General features: G+C 40.9%; 1 protein-coding gene across 2 annotated transcripts in view; it reads left to right on the top strand.

Annotated features, from left to right (window-relative positions):
• Glurib (Glutamate receptor IB) overlaps positions 1–27481 on the top strand; it is a 467146-nt gene that overhangs the window by 239358 nt on the left and 200307 nt on the right. For both annotated transcript variants that reach the window (XM_076313858.1, XM_076313859.1), the window contains exon 2: positions 6008–6163. In XM_076313858.1, coding sequence (XP_076169973.1) covers positions 6008–6163 — 156 coding nt within the window. The remainder of the gene's footprint in view (positions 1–6007; positions 6164–27481) is intronic.

Genomic DNA, 27481 nt, shown 5'->3' on the forward strand with positions numbered 1-27481 from the left:
GTAACAAATACGGGAAAAAATCGGTCGTTAGAAACGACGTTGGAACGAGTCAACGAGTAGGAAAGGGTCGTAAGAAACGCGAGGGGTTGAACATCGACGAATACCGATGTCTGAGAGTACAAGTGGAGGGGAGGTGAAATAAAACGAGGCTCGAAGCGCGCGAAGGAAAAATATGACGGACCGCGGGAAGGGTGAGGGGCGAGGGAGAGTACGACCGAGAGAATGAGAGAGAGAGAGAGAGAGAAAGTGGAAGTAGAAGGAAGAGGGTGAAGGAGGACGAAGGACAGGGATCGAGAGCGCGCGGAGGGAGGGAGGAGCCAGGAGAGGGGAATCGATGTGAGTGTGAGAGCATGGTGGGGAGGCTGGGCACCAATCAATAGACGCGCGGCGGCGCCCCACCTGTCAACGCTCGCCGTGATAAACAGGGGTATCCAGATTGGTATTTAAAAGTACCGTTGGTGTCGCGAACGCGTTCTTTGGTCATTGGCCCACCCCTTATATCAGCGACGAACACCGCGCTACCCCGAAAGAGGTATTCACGGCTGGACTCGTTTTCTCGTTTAACCCGAACTCGAGTGTAATTCTCGGTGTACCGTAGGTGGATGTAACGAGGAAACTGCCGAGAGTACCAAACGAGCGGAATCAAGGCCGAAATTGGTCGTTAGGAACGAAGAAACGCGAGAGACGAATATTTTCGGACGAGAACGAACAAGATGCTCCGAGATGGTCGCTCCGTCTCGCTCGATCTCGATGAAATTATATCGGAAGCGTTCGTTCCAGCGGCCACGGGTGTTCAATTTTTACAAATTAACCCCTTTGACGGGTTCAAAAGCGCTCACAGTGTGCGGAACGAGATAGCTACTATTCTACGCAGGCTTATAGAAGGTTCTTTCGTTCGCGATGCAAAAAGCGTTCACGACGAGAATAACGTTTCTTTGTGAGTTTCTCTTTATAATCTTGATTGAAGCAGTTTCTTTTTTTTTTTTTTTTATCTTTTTCTTTTTTTTTACACGTTCTTCGTGCGCGATCGTTTACCACGAGGGGCGAGTGTAGGGTATATTCCGCGACGAACGGTGCAACAAGGATGATTCCGCGTTGAAAAATGAATCCGAAACGCGATGCAACATTTTTGCGCGAGTTGGAGTTTCGTTCTCCAAGAAGTCGAATTTGAAGTTACGCGGGGCAGGCGAGCCCCCGATCGATAAATCCTGGATTTCTGGCTACTTCTACTTTTATCTATCGTATTTGTACTACGTAATAGATTTAGTTACAGGGAAATAGTATTTCCGTACGAATTTAAACTATCTGTAGCCAGATTCGTCGAACCGAATTTCTGCCGCGCATCTGCTCCGGACGCGTAAATTTTCTAGGATATTTTCAATTTTCTAGAAAACACAGCCTCGCGCGAAGAGAACTTAAATCTATGGTTTCGATTCATTTTTCAATACGGAATTCCCTCTTCTTCGATCGTACCACTTATTGCAGAGCGATTGCTCCTAAAACGGAACACTTGAACACTCTCTTTAGTTTCGAATACTCGAGAAAATGTTCAGGATATAATTTGCATTAGTTCGAGGTTCAATGTGATTTTCTTTTATACGAAAAAAGACATTTTCGTTTCTTTCTATGACCCTTGTTAACGGTGCTATTGATCACGATTTCTGCGTTTAAGTAAAATTCTTAGATACCTTTAAATCTAAGTCTGATGTTTCAAAATACAAATAAAACGGCGTGGCAGATCGAACGAGCATTCAGAGTCAGGTTAGCATTTTTCTCGTTGAATCACAGTGTTTCTGGGAACCGTCGCAGCTGTAACTATACGGCGCCAGCCCGACAGAATCTCAGATACGTTTGATCATAAATGGCTGATTGTTGACGCGCAACTTCATGACCGTAGCTCATCAAACTTCTCCCAACTACATCATTACAAACTTGCACCGTGAACAGTCAACGTCTTCGGTACTAAACAACGTTTACAGTTCCACTTCTATCGATTTTGCGATTTCCCATTCTCCTCGTTATCTATCGTTATGAACTTAAAGTGGTTGCGTTACAGACGGTAATTGCTTCGCGTTGTTTCGTCGAGCAAATAATTTTTAGTTCAAACGTTCGTATCGATTCGTACTTTTGCGTTGAACCGACCGTTTGCCACGAGTCAAGAACGACATTAAAAAATACGTGTATACGTATACATTGTCCACGACCAACGTGTAGTCAAACTTACGATATCGCTTTATAAAAACACGGAACGAGAGATAAGTAGGGTGGTTGCACGACGTCGCGATTACGTACACGATGTTTACATTATCTCGCGACCAAATTCGTTTAACAGCGTCCAGGTTAGGTTATTATTCCGCTTGTTTTGATATTCAAAGGGAGAAACAACAGTGCGTTCGATAAGAGGAAAGAGAAAAGCGTTTCGGACTCGTGCGAGAACTTCATTCGTTCCTTGTTCCTCTCAGCTTTGTACCATGCAACTATCGCGTACAACGGAAACGTTTTCTTTGCAACGTTTCTCTTATGGTTTACAACAATGTCTTTCAAACTCTTTTAATGATACTCCTCCGGAGAATAGAGGGAATTTCTACGCCCGAAATTTGTAGCGAAAAAATTATCAGATTCGTTTCAATTCGTTCTGAGATTGAATAGTTTTTACCGATTTTTATCGATCGAATTCTTTATTCGTTGAATGTAAATGATCACTCGGCAGCTTGCAAAACTCTCGCGCTGATAGAGAAACGATCTTTATCGAATTACGTATCGGAAGTAATAGGGATACAACAATTCCGAAAATTCGAGTAACTCGTTTGTACAATTATCTTGAATTGAAACTTTGAAAGGAGGATGCTTAAAACGACACAAAGAAAGTATACTCTTGCAAACAATAAAGAGACATTTCGGTTACGTGCATCGTTGTACGTTAAAAAGTTTCTTTCATTCCCCGTTGGTTTCTAGGATATCCTGTGCAACTATTTACAAATTGCATTCTCTATTTCGAAAAACACTGATTCACAAAACCTCGAGAAATTGTCGACTCGTTCGAATCTCCGGTGGAACGTGAACGATAATAGATATTATAGTACACATCTATCGCTGTATCCAATCATCGCCGTGTTTAAACAACTCTCTCGAGTCTTCGAATATTTAATTCGTTCGCGCGAAATTTAAACGCGCGTATCACGCATTAATGGAGTAACCATTTATTTCGAACGAAGAACTCGTCTTTGACGATTGATTTCGTACAGCAATGCGACACGAAATGTGCAGTGATACGCTCGTTGAGTGTTTCCAGCGTTCGCAGCGTGGAAAAAAATTGTGAAACGCGGAACGAAAGAAAGCGAGCGAGAAATGAAAACAATTCCCTGAATAATGTTACGTAACGTTACATCGTGCGCCTTACCGGTCGTGTGAAAAGTTCTCTCATTTCGAAAAGAAACAGGAGCATTCGAAACAAAGTCAAATTTAGCGACGACAGCTACCACGGTCTTAAAGGAAACGATTTCAATGCGACGCCGCTGCTTGTTTGTTCGCGGCATCGGAAAAAAGGAAAAACTGTTCGCGGTTTGCTCGTTTATTTTTTGAAAAAATACTCGAGTAACTCCGACCGAGTAGAGAAAGGAGAGAAACGAGGAGAAACGATACCGTTTACAAGGTACTCGCTGGTGCAACGAGATCGCGAGTATCGAGCGTCGCGACGTAACGCGTCGCGACGAATCATCGATCGGTACTCGAGATTCGCGAACGCGATCGATCGAGACACGATCGCTGGTTGCCGCGAAATACTCGATCATCGAATATTGTTGTTCTTTTCTCTCCTCCTATCACTTGGATCTCTGGAGAAGAAGTCTTTGAATGATTTATCCCCGTACGAGCCCCCAAATAACTATTGCTCTGATGTGGTATATTAAAGTATATTTAATAATATTATATATTACAATGATGGTAGTGTTAGATGTAGCGTCAGTGGTTAGTTTCGCTGGATACGTCTTTTAGTTGTCTCGTCTTATCGTCTTTTTAGTCATACCGTCCGCGACACACTCTTCGGACATACTCTCGTCGTCATACTTTGTCATACTATGTTCCTACGTTCTTCTCGCGCTCTATATAGTCATTCCCATTCATTCTCTTTTATTCCAATCCTCAGTCTCTCTCACTTCAGACATTCGGCCACGCTCGGCCATCCCAATCACCCGTCTTTTCTAAACACTCTTCACTTTCTCCGAACCACATGTATTTCCTTTCATCCCCATGCATTCTCACGCTCGGTCGTCGCACAAGATCCCCTGTAAAGGATACTCGTGCCTTCCAGGAAAGCTAGCGGGCCGATCGGCGCTAAATGTTTACTTCAACTCGAGTCCAACCGCGCACATTATCTTGTTTAGGCCTACGCTCGAAGCAGGCCTAAGCGGACGCCGAAAATCCGATACTACAATATCAAAGTAAGAGTTACAGGGACCAATGACCGAAGAATCGAGGGTTCGCGGAATCGTCGCGGACGATAAAGTTTCTCGTGAACAGAAATCCCGTGGAATATCGGTAAAATACGAGTAGTTTAGGGTAAACTATCGGATAGGCGGCAGCATTAATATTGGCACGTATTACCGACTATTAACGGCGAATGGATCGACGTAATTACACGAGGGTCGTGTGCCGACAGTGGCTGAGCAGACGTTGGCTCGTACTACTGTGCCATGTGCGAACCACTAGCAAACGGACCACTGTGCGATCATACATCCGATACAGGGTGCAGTGTCGGATTATTACACCCTATTTCTCTGTCTATGGGGTAATCGTATTTTCTCTCACCGTGAATCACGCCTTTCACCGTTAATGCTACCGCGCAACGTTCATAAAAAATTAAGATACATCCGATAACGTTTCTCTCGTCAGCATCGTTTCGTATCCGTTTCACGATACGCGCGAGTTGTTAGCTTCGACGCGGGTTCGACAAGTTGGAACGACTCTGTCCAATGTCAAATATCTTCCTTACTTTAGGTAACGAGAAGAAGCGTTGCTTATGAAAGTTGCATCACCTCCAGAATGATATATCGGCAATATTTTCTCTGCCGGTGAAGGTCTAGGAAAGACTCGAAGGCAATTTCGTTTTTATTTTCCGGTCTACGAGAAAGGATCGTATTCGAGTAATATTTCGAAAAAATTTTACGTCGAAACCACCCGACCACGTTTCATCCACTCGAAGAACATTTTTTTCCAATGTCCGTACACTACTGCTCATTATTTTCGAGCAATTTGCAATCTTTCGAAAAAGAGGATCTTTCGTCGTGAACCCACATTTTAGCGAAAATATTATCTTTGCATACGAATAGAGCATTACGTAAGTATTATTCGAAACGAAAATATATGCAATTAGATTTGGATTCAGACTCGCGAATAATTTGGATTCAGATTGATCTCGATGAACTTCAAAGAGATAGAAACTGTTGCTATTTGTTTACAAAAACCGAAGTCAATGGAATTGGATCATTCGAAACGATCAAATTCTATATTTCGTGTTTTTTAAGAAACGTGTTTCTCTACAGAATATTCGTGTTATTTTAATACAAAAGAGTATAATTTTCAACGAGATAAGTATACCTGTACGAAAATTTGTATTTAATAATAAATTTGAAGGAAAGTAGTATCAAGATATGCCAATTTTTAAACTACCAGTATTCGATGTATTCGAGGTACAAGTATAAAAATAATAGTCGAACCTACCGAGCGTATTTGAAAACTATCGATGAAAAACAGGAAATGTCTACATTTTGTTCGAAAAAAATTGTAATGTTTATACATAACTTCCGTTAAAAGAGAGAAACGTAATTGATCTCGACTTCCCCTTACAATTTTCTTCGATATCGATATACTCGAATATTTCGGTTAAACGTATTTGAGACGTGCTCCTTACATGTTTACATTTACAACACGTACGAAATTCGTACACTTTGCTTTATCTTTCGGAAGTATGTCTTCTTCGAACAATGGAATTAACGCTATCCTTTTCTAGTTGCAGGTGCAATTTTCGAGCAGGGCACCGACGAAGTTCAATCAGCCTTCAGATTTGCGATGTCGAATCACAACAACAACACGACTCGGAAGTTCGACTTGTTGGTTTTCGTGCAAGTAATTAATACCGCAGATGCGTACAAGTTATCCCGCCTTAGTAAGTACAAACTTCGGTAATTCAACAGATTTGTGTTACGTGTCTCGATGTGCCGGTAGATCTCTTTCGAATAATTAAGAGACAGTTTCAATTGCAATTCATGCGATGTGAAAATAAACGCAGTTCGTAGCTCGATTCTGTGCGGTGAAATTAATCTTTCGACGATTTATTTGCGAATAAAATACAATTTACCTTTGCTATTCTAAACGTTTGAACACAAATGATGAAAAATCATTTTCGTTGAAACATATCGAGCAATTTATTGATCGTACGAACACTCGATGTTTTTCTCCCTTGCTTCGGGACTCCTCGAAATATCCACGTGTTGATTCTTCTTCTAAATTGTTACAATTTTTTTCAAATAATACGCGAACTGTACCCAGATTGTCCCAAGAATCGAATATAGTAATTATTTGCAACAATACGGTAATTCCCTTACAATCGACAACACGCTACAGTGAATCTTCGAAGAGATCGAATTGTTCCATCGGGGTTAAACGACGAATAAAATTACTCGAAATAGTTCAACAAAAATTGCGTTCAATTTTTCGAATTTACACAACGAAGTTTAATCGTAGGTCCAAAGGGGAGAATTCTGTTTTTCTCTTTACTTTATAATGGGAGAGTATTTATTGCTGTTAACTTCATAATTCGATTACCGGACAGTTTAAGAACGGAAATGCAACTGGCTGCACATAACGGGTCTCGAGAAACCAGTAACTTCTGCACTTTCTCGTGTAAGAGTAATTGTCCAAGTTCTCTTGAAACTGTCTTCCAGCGAGAAAGTAATTGTCAATAAACCTCGTTAAGATCATTTTTAGCCCTTAAATTGGCGCGTTGGGGTTCACTTCGTCCACTGTGGCGACCAACGTCTCGTTCAATTAAAGATAAAATTAAATGCACAAACATTGAGTACCAAGACACGATTCTTATTCGCAACTTAAAAAAAAAAAAACAAAACAATACGTGCCTATTTTAGGGCGCAAGTGATAAAAGAACGTATCGTGTCCGACGAATAGTCATCGGTATCGCGGATACTTTTATTTACAGGATCATTTTTTAAATGCGCTACGCGTGGATGAGAGAATTTAGTCGGTGAACGGTGGAAATCGATTTTACTTTGTTCACGGTATCTCGCGCGTATCAGGGACGACGACTGATCAACAATGCTCAGGTTCGTACGTGCCGGAAACGCGGCATCACAGTCGCCATTGAATCTGGCACGTCCGGAATCGGTGCACCATGTGGGCTACGAAATAAGTAACGTTTCGCCCCTGTTACGAGCAAGATACTAATCTTGTTGCTTCATCGAAACGCCTCCATTTCGCGTCTTCGGAAGTCGTGCACGTACGACGCGCGACTCGGAGCGGTCTTTCTTATCGCCTCGACCGCAAACAGGAAGCATAGTCGCAGATATACATCCACGATGTTTCAGATAACACGTTACGAGTACATCGATCAAACAGACCCGATACAATGTCTCGCGAAATAGAAGGAATTCGTGTGTTCGCTCGAGACACTACGCTAGCTTCTCGGTTGAATAATTGGTGAAAATTGTGGAGCTTTTTGGAAAAGGAGCTCGTAAAATAAAATATCGAATCGTGTAAATTGCATTGGAAATTTTCGTTTCAGTTTCTTTCGATACGTAGTTACGTTCGAATTGATAACGAAATAGTTCTGGAAGAATTCTGTTGTTTTTGTAAATTGTAAAATTGGATATCACTCGCAATAATGCCGTTTGAAAAATTGAATCGACGATCGCGAGTCAGTTGACAACGTAACAATCGGTCGAGTTCAACTGTACACGATTGAACGATAAGTGGTGTTCATCTTAATTGGTGGATCGGTAAAGTAAAATTTTGGAGTAACGTTCTTAGATAGGGAACGGTTGATTAAAAACGATTTATCGAGAAAGGGTCCATAGACCTACAAGACCCTTCTCTAGAGAGCTTCTTAATTATTGGTAAAGTATATCACTTCTACGAATTACTTCGAGTATATTTTAGTCCGCAATTGTACAATGTAGTTCTCATAAAGTGGAAAAAAAGGAATTATTTTCGAAGGTGCTGCAACCAACGGTGGATAATTCTTTGTATAAAAATAGATAAAAAATATAGAATAAATTATTTTCTTACCGATAAACTTCAAACGGTGATACTCACGCTCTGATATTCTTTTCTTCTGATTAGAAATTGTTTTCATAAATTATATAAATTGCACTCGAACGCGAGAAAAATTTGTCACGAGATCCATCGAACCGAATTTTCTTCAAACCGACACGAGCTCTATGTACATTTAAAGCTGATTATCTCGAAAAGAAAGCCTCTTATAGAGAAATTCTACTTTACATTTTTTACTTATTTTCGAACAAAAAATCCTACTCTTTGACAAAGTAGAGTTCTTTGAAAACGCTCTACCTAATCTTCCTTTTCGGTTAATTTTGAAATCTCGCGCGTAATTCGTGCCGTAACTCGAACTACCTGTGTCGCGAACGAAAACGTTTGAAAAGAGCGTTGAAAATTTCGCGAAAACGCTTTCAACTTTTACTTTGCGCCTCGACCGACGCTACGATTTCCAATGACAACGTCGAACGATTGTTCCATCATCAACGGTCTCAATTAACAGCTTTCTTGGTAACTTTCCTTTCGAAGCGAACGTTGTTATATGTCTCGTATCGGAACGTTGCCGAGGATTCCTTTCGCGGCTGGATTCTTTCGTTTATTGAAAACGTCACTGCCCTGGAAGCGAACAGGGGAGTCGAGAACAAATATTGATCACCGTTGCGCAAACATAAATCAACGGGGTGATATTTAAGTTCAGAGTCTCGGCGTAAAATTGATTCTGACCGCTATCGCGTGGTCGTCTGGGGATTCTATACATCCATTGTTCACTTTGTCGTGAAACGCGTAGATTTGAAACGCGAACGAGTTGGCCGGTCATCCGCAGGATCGTTTGACGCTTTCCAAGCCGAGGGTGTCAACCAATCGAGCTGCCCTGGAATTACCTTTGAAGCTGATCGAGTCCGTTCTAAATCGTAAACGAATAGGCACCTGGGTGCCAAAGGTATCGGTGTCTTGTCATCGATGAAACACTTGCACAAGTTCCGGCCAACAAAGCGGCCGAAGCTTTCCAATTGTAAAGTTAACAGGTTTCTGTAACTCGGTGCGATCGACCTGATCGCCGTTGAAAACATAATACCACAAGCGTGTCAATAATCTGGGATACGGAGAACGTAACGAAGCATTTAAGTGCTCGTTAACGGTGAACTCTTTCACCAAGGTGAGTGTCGCTCGAAATAACATCTGGATTACTAATTATGGATGGAACGAGCCGATTAGTAAGAGCATCGAGGTTAGGTTGGCTAAAGAATCTTGCGAGGAATATTATTCAACCGACGATAAGATCGTAGAGATGCTTTGTATATAGATTGTGAGTGTGTATTGTGAGGTTGTGAGAATGCAAATTAAAAATACTATTGAAAGCTGACCCGATCTTGAGGGATCAACAAAGATGGAAGTAAGAAAAGAAGACGAATAAAAGAAAGAGAACGACAAACCGTCTTTATTAAATTAAAATTAATTGGGAACGGGAGGATTTGATCTATGCAAAAGAAACCGGTATAATTATCGAACGCTTATGCCCCATTACGTTTACAAAAACGATATGTCCTACAAATACAGTACTCTTTGAATCATTTATCCTGTTTCTTTGATATTTCTCTATAAGTAAAACAATTACGCGCGCTACTCTGTCTACAGAGTGTTCGATAACTAATTGGGCAAACAGCAATATTGTTCTTTCGTACGATAATACGAATCTAAACTGTACTATAATATTTTTTTATTCGAGTCGGTATTTTCGAGGAAAATGTCGTTGAAGATTCGACAGATACGTGTCCGATTGAATACGACTTGTATAACGTGTCTATCCATTACTCGTTGTGTTTACTTCCGTTGGTGTTCGTAAGGATCGATAATGGTACGGTATTATTTGTTCCAATTGATTCTAGCTCGTTAGAAGACGGTAAGTACAACAAAGAACGGATAATACCGTAGCATGTACGAGAATACCAACGCAAGTAGAAATAACGAGCAGTGGACGGACACGTTGCCAAAGTTGTATTCAATTTTCAAAATTGATTTTTTCACAAACAGAGCCTCGTACGAAAAATCGTTGCTCTGCATTTTCAATTGATTTTCTCGTGCGGGACGTATCGTATTGTTGCTCGTTTCACCAGTTTCCAGAGTACACGTGTACCAAAGACGTTAAATGAACCAAATGGATAGAAAAGTAAAAGCGATATCTTTGGTCAATTTTTACAAATGAAACTAAATCAACCGAGGATTGAAACACTAGCTGTCAGTTCGGTATTGAAGCTGTTTCTAATTATAGAAAAGAATATCGTTAATTTCAGTATCTGTGTTGACGTATGCGAGTATAGCAACTGAAAGTGCGAAAGATACTTTAAACGTTCGTAATGGATTCCATCAGTTACATAGATGCACATGCACTGGATTGATCTTCGAATGCATTTTCCTCGAAAACTCCCTCGCGTAATATTGTTACTCTATATTTGCGTTTTATCTCGAGCCCTAGAATCTCTCTTGTCCAATTTGTACCGTGAAATTCGGGACACCCTGTATACGAAAGCGTTCTTCTGCTCTACGTGCAACGATCACAGTTGCAAGAGAACGGATACAAAGTATGTGTTTACCAAGTTTTGGTAAAATTGCAAATGAATTCTATTATCCTTCTCGTTGAACGAATTACGAGTAGTTTGAATACGTACAGTGCGAGAGGTTCTTTAATTTCAGGAAAAGTCCCTACTTTGTAATTTCGTCGTGTTCTCGTTGCTTGTAATTTACGCGCAACTAGATTTTCAAGTGTAAGCTCGTGTTACAAGATTGCCACGGTAGCTTTGACCGTTTTGAGGTTGACGACCATTGCATCGGAGCAATGGACACTGCACTTGAAATTCTCTTTTCTAAGCTGGCGTCACCATGCGCGATTTACGACATCGCGTAGAAAGAAACGACTCGGCAATATCCACGGAAGTCCATATTGGGTCAGAGATTCGGTAATAGAATTCGTGGACAGGTCGGCTCGCGGTGACTTGGCCCCTGAATCGCGATTATTTGGGCCAAGTCCAAGAGGCAGGCCGACCCCGTGGCACGTTACGGTACTTAGGAAAGCTCCGCTAATTGTATTAATGCTAGTCGGTTTGCCCGGATCAAAACCCCGTTGTTATAATCCCACGGTAAGCCATGTTGCTGCCCCGCTATATCAATTGTCGAGATGTGGCCCGTTTAAATGTTTCCACTCGCTGCATCGCTGAGACGATCGACTTCCTTGCCATGGATGAAACGCGAATCTACGCGAACCCCTTGAATCCCTTATTGGACACGAAAACGGCTACAGTGGCACGAATTACGCTCGTAGACAATTTCGAGATCGATGAACCGCTGCGAATAGGAATAAAGTCTTTTGAATAGCGACGATACATCTGTATTGCGCCAGAATTGTACGCACAAGGAAGTCGAGCGTTTGATGAGAAAAAAAGGAAGCGATTTATAGAGGTAAAAATAAGTATACGTTACTGTACAAAAGCGAGGTACAGCTACATGCTGTTGTTAAAATGATTTATTCGTTTCAATAAGCGTAGTACAGGATTTTCTAAATACCTAACATATCTAAATTTGTTTTCGATTGAAAGTATATTTTTTGGATGTTCAATTTATCTCCATTTTCGGTCATCTTCGTTGAGTGCACGTTCTAAATTACATTTTAACCGGTGGTAATTCAAGTCACGTTCAAAGTCTAGTTTTTGTTCCAATTTGATGTGTTCTATTCGAAATTGAATATTATACGGACAGGGGATGTTTTGTAATTTTAGCAGATTTTTAGTTCGAGTCTAGTGTGTATGCACTTTCAGTTATAGAAAACGTGTTCATAATTCGATTATCGTAGGTAAGTTTCACCCAGTTCCTATTCTGTTCGAAATCGAATATTCTACGAACGAAGAAGATCAATTTTAACGTATTCTTGGTTCAAGTCCTATGCATATGTACTTTATGTTATACGGAACGTGTTCATAGTTTGATTATCGTAAATAAACGTAACGAATCGCCGGTTGTCGTGAAAGTCTCGGACTGAAGGACGTACGTAACGGCCAGACTGAGTAAACAGCGTAAGATGGGATAACATTGTTTGACTTTCCTCTTCTAGTAGCTTCGAGCATCATAGAAAGACGCAACTAATCCATCGACAAGTGTGTGCGAAATTTCTTCTTCGCGAATACTTTAAGAGGGTCTTTCACTGTAGAAAACATTCCACTACTTTTTTTGCATTATCTCGAAATGTTAAACGTTAACAATTTCTTTTTAAATTATTTGTCGAGATTGGAAAAATTGGTAGTCATGGGAATTGAAAGATAAGGAATCGAAACGTTTGTAGGCTCAAATCGAAGCGTATGCTTAAACATTCAATGTAAAGGTAACTCGATTAAGTTATTTCCGATCCTTATTATTTATTAATGACGCATTTCAATTAATCATTGAGTTTCAATAGCAAATTCGAATAAAATACTATTCGTATTGCCCGTTGTGCGTTGAAGTTTACAATTTCAACGTAATTTTTCTCAAAATTGTTTTTTTCGAGCTGTTATCCTTGCAAACTTTGACACTAAAGTCACGCATATTTATCGATGGGACTGGCAAACAATACGATATCTTCGATCACTTTTTTCCTATTTAAAAAAACCTCTTTGTACTTTTTCTGTGAAATATTATTATTTTCCATTAAAGCGTTGTCCTTTCAAAAATTCTCGACATTTTTTGTTCCTGATTTTCCAACAATATATGTACTCGTACTGAATACAAAACAATGTGAATTTTTTACCTCGAATGAATACAATTTTTTAAATCTTGTATTTCCACAGGGTGATCCGTTTAACTAAAAATGTTGGAGTATCTCACAGACGATTAAAGTTACCGAAAATCATATTTTTACAAAAGTCCTTTGATATATAGAAGCACATTATGCGGTACGAATAATTTTCCTGTAGATATAGTCGTGTGAAAGATGTGAAAGTCGAGTTAATTTTTTGTAAATGGAACCCTGCATTTATTTACCGATAATGTAGCAACGTTTGTCGGAACGAATATAATGACCATCCACACGATATAATTTCATACAGTGAAATGACATAAATGAAATTCATAGGAGTCAAATGAACGCAAATCGAATGGGCGTCATTCGACACGGTTAACCGATACAGTCACGTAGAGTTGAGCTAGCGACTTGTGTCCATCTGATTCCAATAAATTTCATTTATGCCATTTTACCGCATGAAATAATATCACGTGCTATGTCATTGTATTTGTTTCGACGAACGCTGTTATATTACGATTAAAAAAACTACGGTGTCCCGTTTTAAAAATTAATTCGACTTTGACGTCTCTCCTACCACTATACTCGCGGAAAAATTATTTACACCGTCTTTTGTAAGAACATTTTTCGACGACTCGATCCCTCCTGAAATATACCGCCGTTTGCAGTCAAACGTCTCATTCTGTATACGATCAAATAAATTTCTATCTTTTCGAATAACGGTAGAAAAGCTACGATGAACAATTTTTAACAGAAAAATTCACAAACTCGCATCTCTTTGCAGTGTTCCATTCCGAAGGATTCCTTAAAAAAATCTCTGCTTTTTAACCCAACGTCTAATTGTTACGACACATGTTTTTCCAGTGGGTGTCCAATTTCTTTACTTGAAACGAAAATTTATTTTACGTACCGAGGTATATCTCCTACGAGAGACACGTGTCTATTACTGATACGTACGTCGAAATGTAATGTCGATTATAAAAAATTCGTCGTATAAAAATACGAAGAGAATGATCCTCGCGTTGAGAATCTAGATACAGTTCGATCGATTCGACGAGAAAAACTTCGATCCGATCCAAAAGGGACCGATTTATTCGCGCGTCCGTAGATACGGTATCCTGTTTCGGTCTATTTCGAAAATCTCGGTGTTCTCGAGCGTACGAGAAAATATTTTATTCGTTCGTTCGAAATACCTTACCAAGTACGCCCTATTTCGTAATTGACTCCGCGCGAATTCGTCCCTCTCGTTTCTTTTTTTTTTTCCTTCCTTTCTTTTTCGTGAATTCGTTTTACTCCTTTCCGGTTTCGCGAGCGCGTCATAAAGCCAACTTCGCTCGGCAACGGAAAAAATTACGGTAGATAGAAGCCAGCGGCTGAACATAAGTCCTCATTTGCGTTGCACGCGTCTCGTCGGGCGAAACGTAATACGATAATGCGCTCGCCGTTATGGGGCGAGATTCGCGACGAGAAACCTTCCATCCCCCTCCACCGTGCAACGAAAACCGATTTTTACACAGCATCGTGCCACTGTGCATCGAAGGTTCAGCACGAAGAATATTAACGACGACTAGATTCGACCGATGAAAGTCTTTGTTTCCACGAAAATAAGCATGCTCGACTAGAAGGGTTCCAATCGAAGTGTACTTCTTCGATGTCCTGCGTCTGTAGTCCGTCCAGCGGGAACGTGTCGTTGATGTCTTTGAAAACATCAATTTAGTCGTAAAAAGCTTCACACGGAGCGAATGCACATCCGAAACGCTTATTGCGACGAATATTTAGATGCAGTGTACTCGAAGTTGCCATAGGTTCGGAAACTCTAGATTCTTTCCGAATTTTTCACTATGCAAGTTCGGATAAAGTTGCCAAGTTGGTCAATAAGTTTCACCGTTCGATAAAACTTATCGAACGGTATAGTACTAGGTTGCTCGATAAGTTTCGTCGACAAGTGTGTTCAGTTTCGTGTCCTGATAACTGACCCCTCGCTCCCAACGACTTTCCCTTATTTTGTATACTAAGTCAAAGAGTTAGTTACGCTCCAGCCTTTGAATCAAGTACCACTTTGATACATCTAAACCAGGTTGCTATAGCAATCTTGTTCGCTATTGTCTTTCGATAAACCACAGGATCGAGTATTCCTTGTGAGCTGATCTCGATCTCAAATTACCAATAACGATCTCGATCTCTATCAGATTAATCTGTGGTAGAGATTCATCGAATTTCTCTTCGTTATACTCTTCCAATAACCATAGTACCGTAGTATCGAGTATTCCTATAGAAATCTTGTTCGCTATTGTCTTTCGATGAACCACAGGATCGAGTATTCCTTGTGAGCTGATCTCGATCTCAAATTACCAATAACGATCTCGATCTGTATCAGATTAATCTGTGGTAGAGATTCATCGAATTTCTCTTCGTTATACTCTTCCAATAACCATAGTACCATAGTATCGAGTATTCCTCGTGAGCGTATCTTAGTCTCATCGTAGCTCTGTTACATTCCTTTGTACAAGGTGATTCTCTCACTAGTGTACTCAAGAACTATGCCACCGCCTAAATGGATTAGCGACAATTTCGTGCGAATCTCGTTTTTGGTTCACAGACGTTACAAACACAGCGGCCTCCGCTGCGGTAGTCCTTGTTGTCGATCAGCAGATGATGCAACAGGAACATCGACCACTTCATCACTATATACAAACACAGGATTATCACTGGGATGTTTAGGCGGCGGCACTGTCTTTGAGTCCACTGACGAGGGAATCAGCCTCTAGTAGAGATACTGTATTCGTGTCGTCACACGGTACACTGCGGAGTATTGAACGTCCTTACAACCCGTTAGCCAAAACGAAGCTCAATCAACGCTTTTACTTACTAATCAGTCAACCTGCTCCATTGGTAATTGGTGCGATAAGCAAACCCTGAAGCATCATCGATGTGCTACGTGTCTTTGAACGGTTGATTAAATTTGTGCGAGTGAAAATTGCAAGGACCGATACGTGTTTGTACTAAAACTGTATTTCTAAGAAAGATCACTCTAAGACCAAACTGTATGAAATTGAACGCGTATTGTTCGAGTGTTTGAAGAATTCTGCCCTTCCGATCAACACTGCGTAAGATGTTGACATTTTTATATTTTCTATCCGCGATGTATAGTTGAAACAGTAAAAATTGCAAACGTTTGGTACGTAGTTGCGGATTATACGGGGCTTGCTTGATATTTTTATATATTTCAAGATATGTTTCTTATTCAATTGAATTAAGTTCTATTCCGTTAGACTCATTTTATTCGTATTGCTTACCACCTAGTTATCGCTTAATAAAACAAAAGAATTTAAAACTGAAACTTCTTCATTGCACGCACAAGGCTTTGGCACTTGTTCGTTCCGACGATACATCAGGGTCTAATTATACCACAAATATTGTTAGGCTAATGGAAGAACAAGTAAAGAGAATAAGTTTCTCTGTGCCCACGCGACGCTCACGAAGGTTACGTAACGTCTAAATATTTATTTAAAACTACACCTAGTTCCAAACGTGCGAGCCAAGTCGCATAGTCGATTGATTTACAACTGTACCGGCAATAATTTGATTTCCAGAATCTATTTAATTATTTTTACGTTTCGACAACAGTTGTAGCTCAACATAATCTAGGTGTGCTTTCTATCAATTTTTTAGTACACGATACAGATAACGACCTCCATATTTGTCAAATACGGTTTATTACAGATCTTAATTTTAAAATAGGATTTCCCTTAAACTCTCGCTTCGTTACGATCCGTACGTTTTCTATTGGATTTTCATCAGCGGACTGGAGCGACCAAGCCGATACGACGATCCCGTTTTTTGCTTTCCATTTTCAAATCTTGAACCGTTTTGCGTACGCGGCACTCATCTTGGACAACTGTACCCTCTTCGGTGACCTAACCGAAATTGAGAAAATTTTTGCCAACGTGTACTCGAGAAGACTATAATATATACGTTTAAATCGTCTTCCTTTTATCAGGTATCAACGTTCGAAGACATGGTCGATTTTGTGAAACACACTGTATACTTACTTCCGCGGACTGCATTTGCACAATGCATAGAACGAAACGCGTGAATTGATCGATCGAATTACTTCAGACGGATGTAACCAATTCTATTCGAAAAATTCATCACTCCATCGAGTTCTGACGACAAATAGTGGACGTTCCATTTTGTAAAATGAAGTCGATCATCGTATGTTCTCGACGTCATCTGCGAACCAGGTGAGTTCGTCATAGGGTGTCTCTCTACGAGCAGAATAGCCTAAACATAGTTCTGTTTCGATAGTTCTTTTTTTGCAAATCTCTTCAAGTTTGCGGAGTAACTCGATCGATCACTTCGGACGAGTCACCCTGTGTTTGGGAGACAATTTTTTAAACAAAACTCGCGTAAAAATACGACGAAAGTGATAGATACGCGTACGTAAATAGGTAAATGTGTAAAAGTTTAAATGTTTTTTATTTATGGCGAAAGGAGTGAAAAAAGTCTACCGGTGATTCGAAGGGAAGCTATGTGGTACGTGTAGGGAATTTTCATGTCGTTGTCACTTCTGATACGAAAAATGAATATTTATTCAAGCGGAAGGGATAAATTAATATCCTTCATTTTTTTCAAACAGGACCACGATTATCATATTTTACATGTTTCAAGATTTCCTTTAATATTTGATGCGTCAAATTACAATAATATAATACTACGTAATATTAATCTGGTACATGTGCGTTACCAACATCGTCTACGTGCTTCGATCGTATTACACTAACAAGCAAATCAATTTACCGGTAAACTACTTTCGAACGATCAAGAATAACAATATTTAAGGATAAATTATGTAAAAGTAATACCATTGGATTAACTTGCGCTGAAACGTTCAACTATTTGACACGCTTGTCGGAAAGTTTGGAACACTTTTAAACGCAAAAGTATTTCTCTTTCAATGGCGAATTTTCGATTAAAGCTGAAAAGTCAATATTACTTTCTGTCTGTAATGAAGTAATTCACACGGTTACAGATTGAATTTGTTACTTACGTTTACCTTACAGGATATAAGAAAAACTTCAAATCGAAAGTTCGGATGAATTCTGCGTAATATTTCTTTACGCGATCTTTCTCGAAAAGCCGCAACGAATAATTTTCTTACACCTTCGCCATTTGGAATTTCTTGTTAGCTGATACATATTTCACAGCTACGTTAAACTTTACGCGAGCTACTCCCTCGATATTTTAATGTTTTGCTGTAACAACGTGAATTCTTAGATTACCTCGGTCTTTTGTACCGTATTGAATTGACGTACGTAGACTTACATGATCGACGACACGAATACTCAACGATGGCAGCGTATTCGCGAAACGTCAACGAACTTTCCAACGTCGACATCCGAGGCTCGACACCTTGGAAATCGGAAAGCTGTAGGGGAAAATCGTAAACTAGAATTCTTACAAAATTGAACACTATTCCACTTGTTTATTTAATCGTGTGAAACGTTTGCCTGGATCTGACCAGAGGAACCTCTTGTTCCTTCGAAGCTGATTCCTCAAGAATCCCAAGACAATTCTCTCAGAAGAGAATTTTTCCTTTCGTGTCGAACACGTACGATACCGCATTACACGGATATGTGTTCAGTTTTAGAAATAGTTTTCCATTAGGCATTCCTTCACGAAGGATTTCCTCTTTCGTCGAGATTACGCGTGACAAACGGAGTTTTAATATGCGGGCTACCGTGATAAAGGTATACTCCTTTGAAACTACTTTTTCAGTTTTAGAGCACGCTCTTTAGACGCGCGTATACAAATAGGAAAACAGTCGTCGCGACAGAAATGCTCCAATTAGCTGTAATTTATGGAGATCTACCCGTACGAAAAAACACGGTTAACACGAGAAACGCATTCATACCCTGATGTCAAGGTACAGTTACAACTCGCAAGGAACACGATAAACCTTCGTCAAAACTACATTAGAGGATGCGGGCAAGGACTATATTCCGTCAACAGGAAGTACATACCCGAGCAAAGTTGATAATTCGGTCGTGGAGTACTCGTGTGCATTTGTTTCTTCGTAAACGTCGCTTTGTAACCGATACCGAAACTCCCACTTGATAAATCCTTACGATATCGAGTTATCAGGAGAGCACCGATGTTAAGCGTACTTCAACAACTGACCCTGCTCCGAACAACATCGACCGTGAGTTACAGAAACAATCACGGGAGTTAAAGCACAATCGTCGAAACGGCATTAGAGGATACAGTTAACAACGAGTACATTCGGTAAACAAGTATTACATTTCCAAGAAACATTCGTAACGCAGTTGTATAATATTCAATGACCGTTTGTTTCTTCGTTAATCCGCAAAAATTGTTACATAACTGATACTAAAATGGACACTCTACTCGAAGAATCCTGATGATACCGAGTTATTGTTGGAGCATCGATGTAAACACTAAACTACCAAAGAGGTCGTTTGAACCGTTTTGAATTTCTTTTCAAAGTTACTCAATTATCAACAGAGCCCTTGCTTGCAATATTCGGTGACAATTATTGAAATAGAATAGAATTTCGTTATTGAAATAGAATAGAGCTTTTTCTTTTTATTTATTTACGCTATAAACCCAGTACAGGATTATTAGCAGCATGCACATTAAGTGCAGTTAAGGAGTTAAAGATTACCCGAACATACAAAACGATACACAAATAGATGCTTATAACTAGTGATTGTACAGAATACTTATAATTAAATACTTATAACTAGTGGCGGTATATAATACTTATAACCAGATACTTATAACTTGTAGCGGTATATAGTGCTTATAACTAGTGTCTGCATTATATAAATTCATAATTTTTGGATCGGTATCAAGCAGTCCTCACAGGCAGTCAAAGATTTAGACTATGGTCTTTAAGAAATTTGTGAACGCACACTAAGGGAGCAATGTGCGGTTTACTTAGAAAGAAGTCGATTGTGTAGGGCGGGAGGTAGCACACGTTACATAGTCGATTTACTAGTATATTCCTGTTATTGTTAAGGATGGGGTACTGCCATATCACATGGTTGATAAAAGAAGGTTTAGCAAGAGACACAAGTATCGAGTTTGAAAGTTGAACTTGGATTCTCCGTTTGATTCGCACGTGAGTGTACATAATAGGTTACTCGATAAGTTTTGTCGTTCCATAAGAAATGGAGCTATTAGGTTCGTCGTTTTATTTTTCTAAAGATGATACTACCGTTTGACGAACATGTGTGAAATTTCCTGTAAATCTGTCGACTCGTTCGTATATTTACAGTTGTTCATAGTTGAAGCGTCATAGTATTCTTTACAATGAAAAAAACGACAAAACTTATCGAACAATCTAGTATATAGACTTACCCTGTTTGATTTGCTTTGGGGTACGGTAGGTGAGAGTTGGGATTAGGGCAAAGTTCAACCGATGTCGTCCAGGTACTGTTATTCCAGGACTACGGGTTGTTTTGTCGAGTAGCAAGGGGCAAGGTTCGACCGATGTCATCTGACGATAGATAATCTTTGAACGATGAGTCGTTTGATGCTTCACACTGGCAACGTGAATATGCCACAGTACGAGACGTGCTACGTAACCGATACTTAAACGCACACTTCGTTCAACGAAGCTCCACGACGTTGAGATAACACGATCATCACCGATATCGAGTGTACCCCCGAAGAAACGAATCCGGCCCTCGAACAACATCGTCCACGAATCATAGAAGCGGAAAAGTTCCTCTCGCGAGGAATATTACGCGGACCAGCGAGGAACAAAAACTCCCAAACGAGAAAGAATCCTGAGAAACGGCTGGGTGCGGACGATAGACGGGAATACCGAGGGAACTTTCTCACCGAAAAATCACATCGTGAAACTGAACGTAGCGAGAAATCACAGGGAAAAAGAGACGGAGAAAGCCTCCGGAACGTAGTATGCTCGTCTTAGCGGAACGTAATAGCCGTCTATCAACTTTCGGTGCATATCGTATAATATCCTGCAGGATCCTTTGGTTAGGAGGGTAACCCCCGCGGCCAGGGTGGAGGATGAAGGTATATAGGGTGCCGGGTTGCCAGCGAGCGAGCCAACCAGCCAGGAGCGGCATAAATCTGCCGAGGGCTCCCGAGGGTATTTCCCGCCTTTTTTCCTCTATACACTTCCACCGTTTCTCTTCCCTTCTTCCATTCCCGTTCTCTTTCCATTCTCGTCGGCTGGTTCACCGCCACTCCACGCTTTTACACACACACACACACACACACGTATACACTCTCTCTCTCTCTTTCTCCCTCTTTCATCGCCGCGTACCAGCGAGTTGCTGCGCCAGACGCGAGACGAATCCCAGGGTTCAATTCCCGCGCGGTTTATCCCGGAGCAGACATTGGTCTGCCGTCACCGCATCCGAGACGTCGGAGAACGACAAAAAGCGACCACGCCGAGGATATACCTCTTTGCTCGCTATCTTCGCCGGAAGACGCAAGCGTGGGATTATGACTTCTGGTTCCGAGATGCCGTTCACGCCTCCGTACCGGGACGAAACAAACACGTCCAGCGCGCCGGGACGATTTACACCGTTCCATTCGCGACTTCCCGTTTCGGTCTTCGTTCATGCGAATCGAATTTCACCCTCCTTGCTAATAACCCGGATTCATGGAACTGCGTCGGGTGAGCTAGAATGCCAGCAAATCCGGACTCGTCGATGAGATTTTACACGGAGCTGGAGCTCGAGATTCCGAAACCATTCACTCTGCTTTCGCGAGCGTATAATATCGTGCTTTACGAGATGTTTAACGTTGGAAGTTTCGGCGGAAACCCCGCTACCAGAAATTCTTCCGATACGATAGGTTTCGTAGCGTGTCTTTTGTCAAACGACAGAAGCATTTGTCCTCGCGTTCGTTTCTTAACTGTTCGGGATTACTCCACGATCCACGTTTACACGGACCTGTTGTCACGGCTATGTTAAAAGCGATGGAACATTCGCGTTGCGATCGAGCGAAAGCGTACGCAATTGTACGCGTATTCGACGAATATTTCACATCGATTTATTCGGAAATGAAGTCTGGAACGAAAGAGTGTCACTCTGCATTTTCGACTTATTTTATCGTGTACATAATCATGTAACATCTCGAATAATAGGTACGAATCAGACCGATAAGAAAACTTCAGACATCTTATTGGACAATCAATTTGCAGTTCTTTAACACTGGAACTACCAAAAGGGTAAATTTGACTTGTTTCGAGCTTCTTGTTCAAAATTACTCAACTATTAAAGGTGTCTCTGCCCATAATATTCGCGGACAATTATCAAAATAGGCAACTAAAGGAACTCGTAAATTAATTTGCAGTTCTTTAATACTACAACCACCAAAGGGGTCAATTTGATTCGTTTCAAAATTATTCAACTACTAAAGGTATCTTTGCCCATAATATTCGTGGACAATTATCAAAATAGGCAACTAAAGGTACTCGTACATCAATTTGCAGTTCTTTGACACTAGAACTACCAAAAGGGTAAATTTCACTCGTTGCAAGCTTCTTTTTCAAAATTACTCAATTATTAAAGCTATCTTTGCGTACACTAATCGTGGACAATTATCAAAATAGTCAATTAACGGTACTCGTAAATTAATTCGCGTTTCCCCCATATAACTTCGAAAATACGTATACGTGGTCCGATAGAAATAATAATACGTCCACCATCGGTAGTTCCGGGGTTAATTATTCCAAGCAACGAACATTCGATTCGGTCGCTTCTTCGTTCGTGGTTCTCGATGTCCCCGAACTCTACAAACATCCACGTACGCGTAACAGTGGTCGACCTGGACTCGCCTTTGAATGGAGGAGTCGAGCAACAAACGTCAGTTTGTACGTCGTGGATTCCAGTCACGTAGAGTTGCATTCCCCGGTTCGTTCGCCCGATTCCTTTCTGTCGTTCGGGTCGCTTCTTCGTCGCATTCCGCAGCGAAATCCCGTGATAAATTTTTGTCACGGGTCGACACAGCCAACGTTACGACCCACGCTCCGAAACTTCGTTATTCCGGATACGGTGTTAAATTCCTTTTTCTCGCGAGACAGTTTCCATTAGGGACACGCGACCGCGAATACCATCGACGTCTCGAAACGAGACGAGAGGATTCGAGGCCAGGGAGGTCCCGTCGCGATGACAACACCGGACAAACGCTATTTGTTTGGACCACGGTCCCGATGCTTTCGGTCAGGACGTGGATCGTGTCATTTCCGATTGTCGTTTCTCATGGAAAGAAGCGCTGGGAATCTGGTTGGCTAAAGAGACGGGCAAAGTTGTACCTAGCCGGTACGCGGGCATACATTATTCCTCGAGTTTGAGGGGCGGTGCTGACGGCGTCCAATTTCAGCCGAAATTGACTTGCGCGCAGTTTCGCGACGCGAAAAATTATGGAAACTTCTGACACACCGTCCCGCTCGCTGAAAACGTTGTTCGGAGACGAGTGTAATTGAGTTTCGCCCGATGGTTTTTAGCGAAGTAATACTTGGCCACGCTACGCGGCTAATATAAAATTGCGATACCAATTTCCAGCCAGATCGACGTATGTTTCGGTAATAATGAAATTTCGTAGTACGAGACTCCTGGAAGAGACTTTCGGAATCGAATTTTACGAACCTTTGAAATAATAATTAAATCCCGAAAGCGGAAGAACCTTTCAGAAATCGAATTTTAAGAATCTTTCGAACGATAATTGAATTTTTAAAGCGTGAGAATACCTTTAGAATTGAACGCTAGGTGCGATTTTTGTTCGAATTTCGATGACCGATTTTTAGTTTCGGGGTTGTAAGGAAAGAAAGTATCGCGATACGGTGAATTTTCACATTTTTTTACGAAAATACGGCTCTTCGGTTCTCCTCTAACCACATTTTCACTATTCAAAGAGAGAAATTCATTTTCCACGTTTTGAAAAATGTTTATTCGAGTTTTATATCCTCGAGATTCGATTTTGAATAAAATCCGTTCACGGATATCGGTTACCTCTTGTAATTTTTTTCTCTTCTTTTTGGCATACATTCGTTATTCGTGAAACTGTTGAAAAATGTTTCGAATAAATTTTACGGAGAATTAAATTCCGTATGAAAATGTTAAATAAATTTTACCTCTACCTCCTCTAATAAAGAAAATACGAAATGAAATGTTACTCGTCCTGTACTTGAACCATATTTTTCTCGTCGAGAAATATCGCAAGCGTGTTTCGTCCCTGTTGATATTTTCCGAAGCAGTTTCGAACGCGTCGCTTATCGAAACGCAAATAGAAAGCATACGTATCCGCGAACTTTTGAAATTCGAACGTCGAATAATTTCCTGGTGAAAAAAAAATCTGAATTATCGCAAAAATTTCGAACGCTCGAAAGTCGACGGTAAGTGGGTCGGCACCGTTTACAGAATTTATTATGAAACACGATTGTTCGGCTTGCTTGCCAACGGTCCCAAAAGCAAACGTGCACGCGCGTGAGAGAGAGAAAGAGAGAGTAAAAAGCGCGGGAAAACACGAACGAGGATTACGCGAGTTTCCCGGGGTATTAGCGAATCAATTCGCGATTCTTCGCTGATTGTCACGGCACTGATTGCCCGTCAGATTTACGTCCAGGAAGGGGAGAGAAAAAAAAAAAGAAAAAAACTGGCGACGGTCGCCGACTCGTCGCGCTTTTTCGATTTAAAACTTTCCAATTAGATTCCGAAACACCGACGCTGTTTAAAAGTTCGCCGGCTACGCTTACCTCTTGCAGAATGGTCGTTCCTCTTAACCGTGAAATCTCACCTGTTTCAACCCCCTACACCCATCGGACCTACCTTGCGCCCTGTCCCGGAGGATTACTTCCGATCGTTTGTACTTGCGGCTCGCTCGCGTTTCTTTGAGATTGCCCGGGGCCCGACGTACCACCGTTGTCGATTAATTCTCCATCGAGTGGACTCGATAAATTCCGAATGCGTTCGTTCCCTCGCCCGGAACCCTCGTACCTCGGTTAGTTACTTTCCCCGGGTACGATCACTCGTTACGTTTAGCGGGTCGTATTTTCGAGCGAAGCTCCCACGGAATAGGGACGTGGCTCAGTTTGTCCGACGATCACGTTTTTCTTTGAATTTCCCAACGCCCACGACGCCACGGGGAAACAACGAATCGTGCGAGCTGTCCGGTGAATCGCGTGCGATGGATCTCTTACTTCCGATATTAAACCAGTCGCGTGTACCGGGTGTCCCGCGATTTATCCAATCCGATTCAGGAGTTGTTTGCACGATTAGGAGAAGAATGGGAAAAGTTTCCACGAATGTAACGTAAACGTGTGTCGCGTCTGTCCTTTGTCGGTGGATGCGATCAATTTTAATGTAAATTTCATCGAATAGTTTTCTAATTTAATCGTTGTTCGATCATCGTTACGAAAGACATTCACTTTGCGTTTTTAGAAATGATTGTAGAGTTTTTGCGAGTGATCTGATTACGATCTTGTCTACGGTGCTTTTTCTAACGCAGCGATTTCTCGCTTACGAGGAATTACGATTTGCAATATTTTTTTTACATATTAGAAAGGAAGACAGATGAGACGTATGTTTGAACGACTTTTTTTTTATCGTTTTCGAGCGTAGAGTCAATTTTCGATGCGAGTCCCATAAATTATGGAACACTCTGTGTATCAGTTCCGCAGTTGCTCTGTGAAGGTTTCTTTCAGTGACAATTTAATATCCAATCGTTGTTCAGTGCAAGCATATTTACGTTCTCTGGTATTTATCGACACGTGGATGACGATATATGTATTTGCGTTAACGTTCGAAGACTTTGACGTATTCACCTAATTCAAACCCTATTATGATCGAGTAACATCGTGTACATATATTGATATTAACGTTTTCGACTTTGACGGATCACCTTCACCGAACTCGAACCTGTTGGGGTCAAATAACAATACGTACATATATATACTTATCTTGACTTTTTCGCCTTTGACGAATTACCTTCACCTAACTCAGACCTGTCAAGGTCTAATAACAACATATACATGTACATGTATCTTAACCTTTTTTACTTTATCTTCGCATAATCCCGATCCATCAAGGTCGAATAACAACGCATACATTTGCGTTAAGATTTTCGACCATCGGAAATCATCGAACCTTAAGGACCTGTCAAAGTCGAAAACATTAGCACGAGTACACGTGCTGCTATTCGATCTTGACAGATTTATGTCATATGAGAACGTCAACACAAATATACGTATTGTTACACGAACAATAAAGCACATAAATGTAACTTTCTGGCATCGTATTAGTTTCCAAGTGTAAGGAATCTTCGATGATTTAAAGCCGAATGTTCACTCGACGTTGTGTCCAATTTCGTTGTTTCTTTGCATCGCGAGTCGAAAGATAATTTTCGATCGTATCTTTATTCCTTACGCGGACAGTGTATATATCTCATCCTCAATTTCGACACGTTTTTCCAGACTGGAAGATTATAGATTTCTGTTAGCGCGCGTAGAAAATGACACGTGGATACTTAATAATTTCAAAGACACAAATAATTGCGATTCAACGTACCTTGAATCGCGCGACGTGTACATTAATTTACCATCGAGAGAACAGTGACGCAAATGCGAAATCGAGTAATTACTCGGTGAACTTTATCATACCGAGGGCAAAAAAATTGAGAAAAACTCGCGTCGAAAATAAAGAGCAACATACCCGCGTAGAATATTAAATAACGGCAGCTGGAAAGCTACGGGCGAAGGTATTCTTTTGTTTTTCACGGAGAAAATGGTACATTTGCGAATGAAAGAGAGAAATGATACAACCGCGAGCTTTTATACCATTTGTACCACTGAGACTTCGACGTAACCGACAGATATTCACGATAAGTATACAGCGAGCCGCGTTGTATATAACTTTAATTATTTACATCTTTAGAATCATCGAGTGGCTGTGTTTACTTTTTTACAAACTGTTAAGGGGGCCAGGTTGCGATCATCCGGCAAAAGTGCGTTAAAATCGGAGGGGTACCAGGCTGAGTCGACGAGCACTGGTTAAGCAGTCTTCGAAACTCGCAGGGTCGCGCGAACAATGCTCGCGATGTGATAAAGTGTGCGCAAACTGCAACTACTTAAAATGCAATTAGAATTGTAAGTACCACTTCGAACGTCCACTGCGAATTAATGCTGCGGTATGAATCGTACCCAAGAAACCAAAAGATCTGCGAATTCGTGAAAGTCTACTTTCTCGATCCAAAATGATGAAACGTGGTTATACTAGGTTGTTCGATAAGTTTCGTTAGTTCGAGATTCTGTCGTAAAATTTAACGCGTTGCTCGATAAGTTTTTTCGTTCGATAAAACTTATTCACCGATACGGTACCAAGTTGCTCAATAAGTTCTGTCGTTCGATAAAACTTATCGAACAGTACTGTTTCG

This window comes from Ptiloglossa arizonensis, chromosome 6 (assembly GCF_051014685.1).
Source record: "Ptiloglossa arizonensis isolate GNS036 chromosome 6, iyPtiAriz1_principal, whole genome shotgun sequence".
Taxonomy (NCBI): domain Eukaryota; kingdom Metazoa; phylum Arthropoda; class Insecta; order Hymenoptera; family Colletidae; genus Ptiloglossa; species Ptiloglossa arizonensis.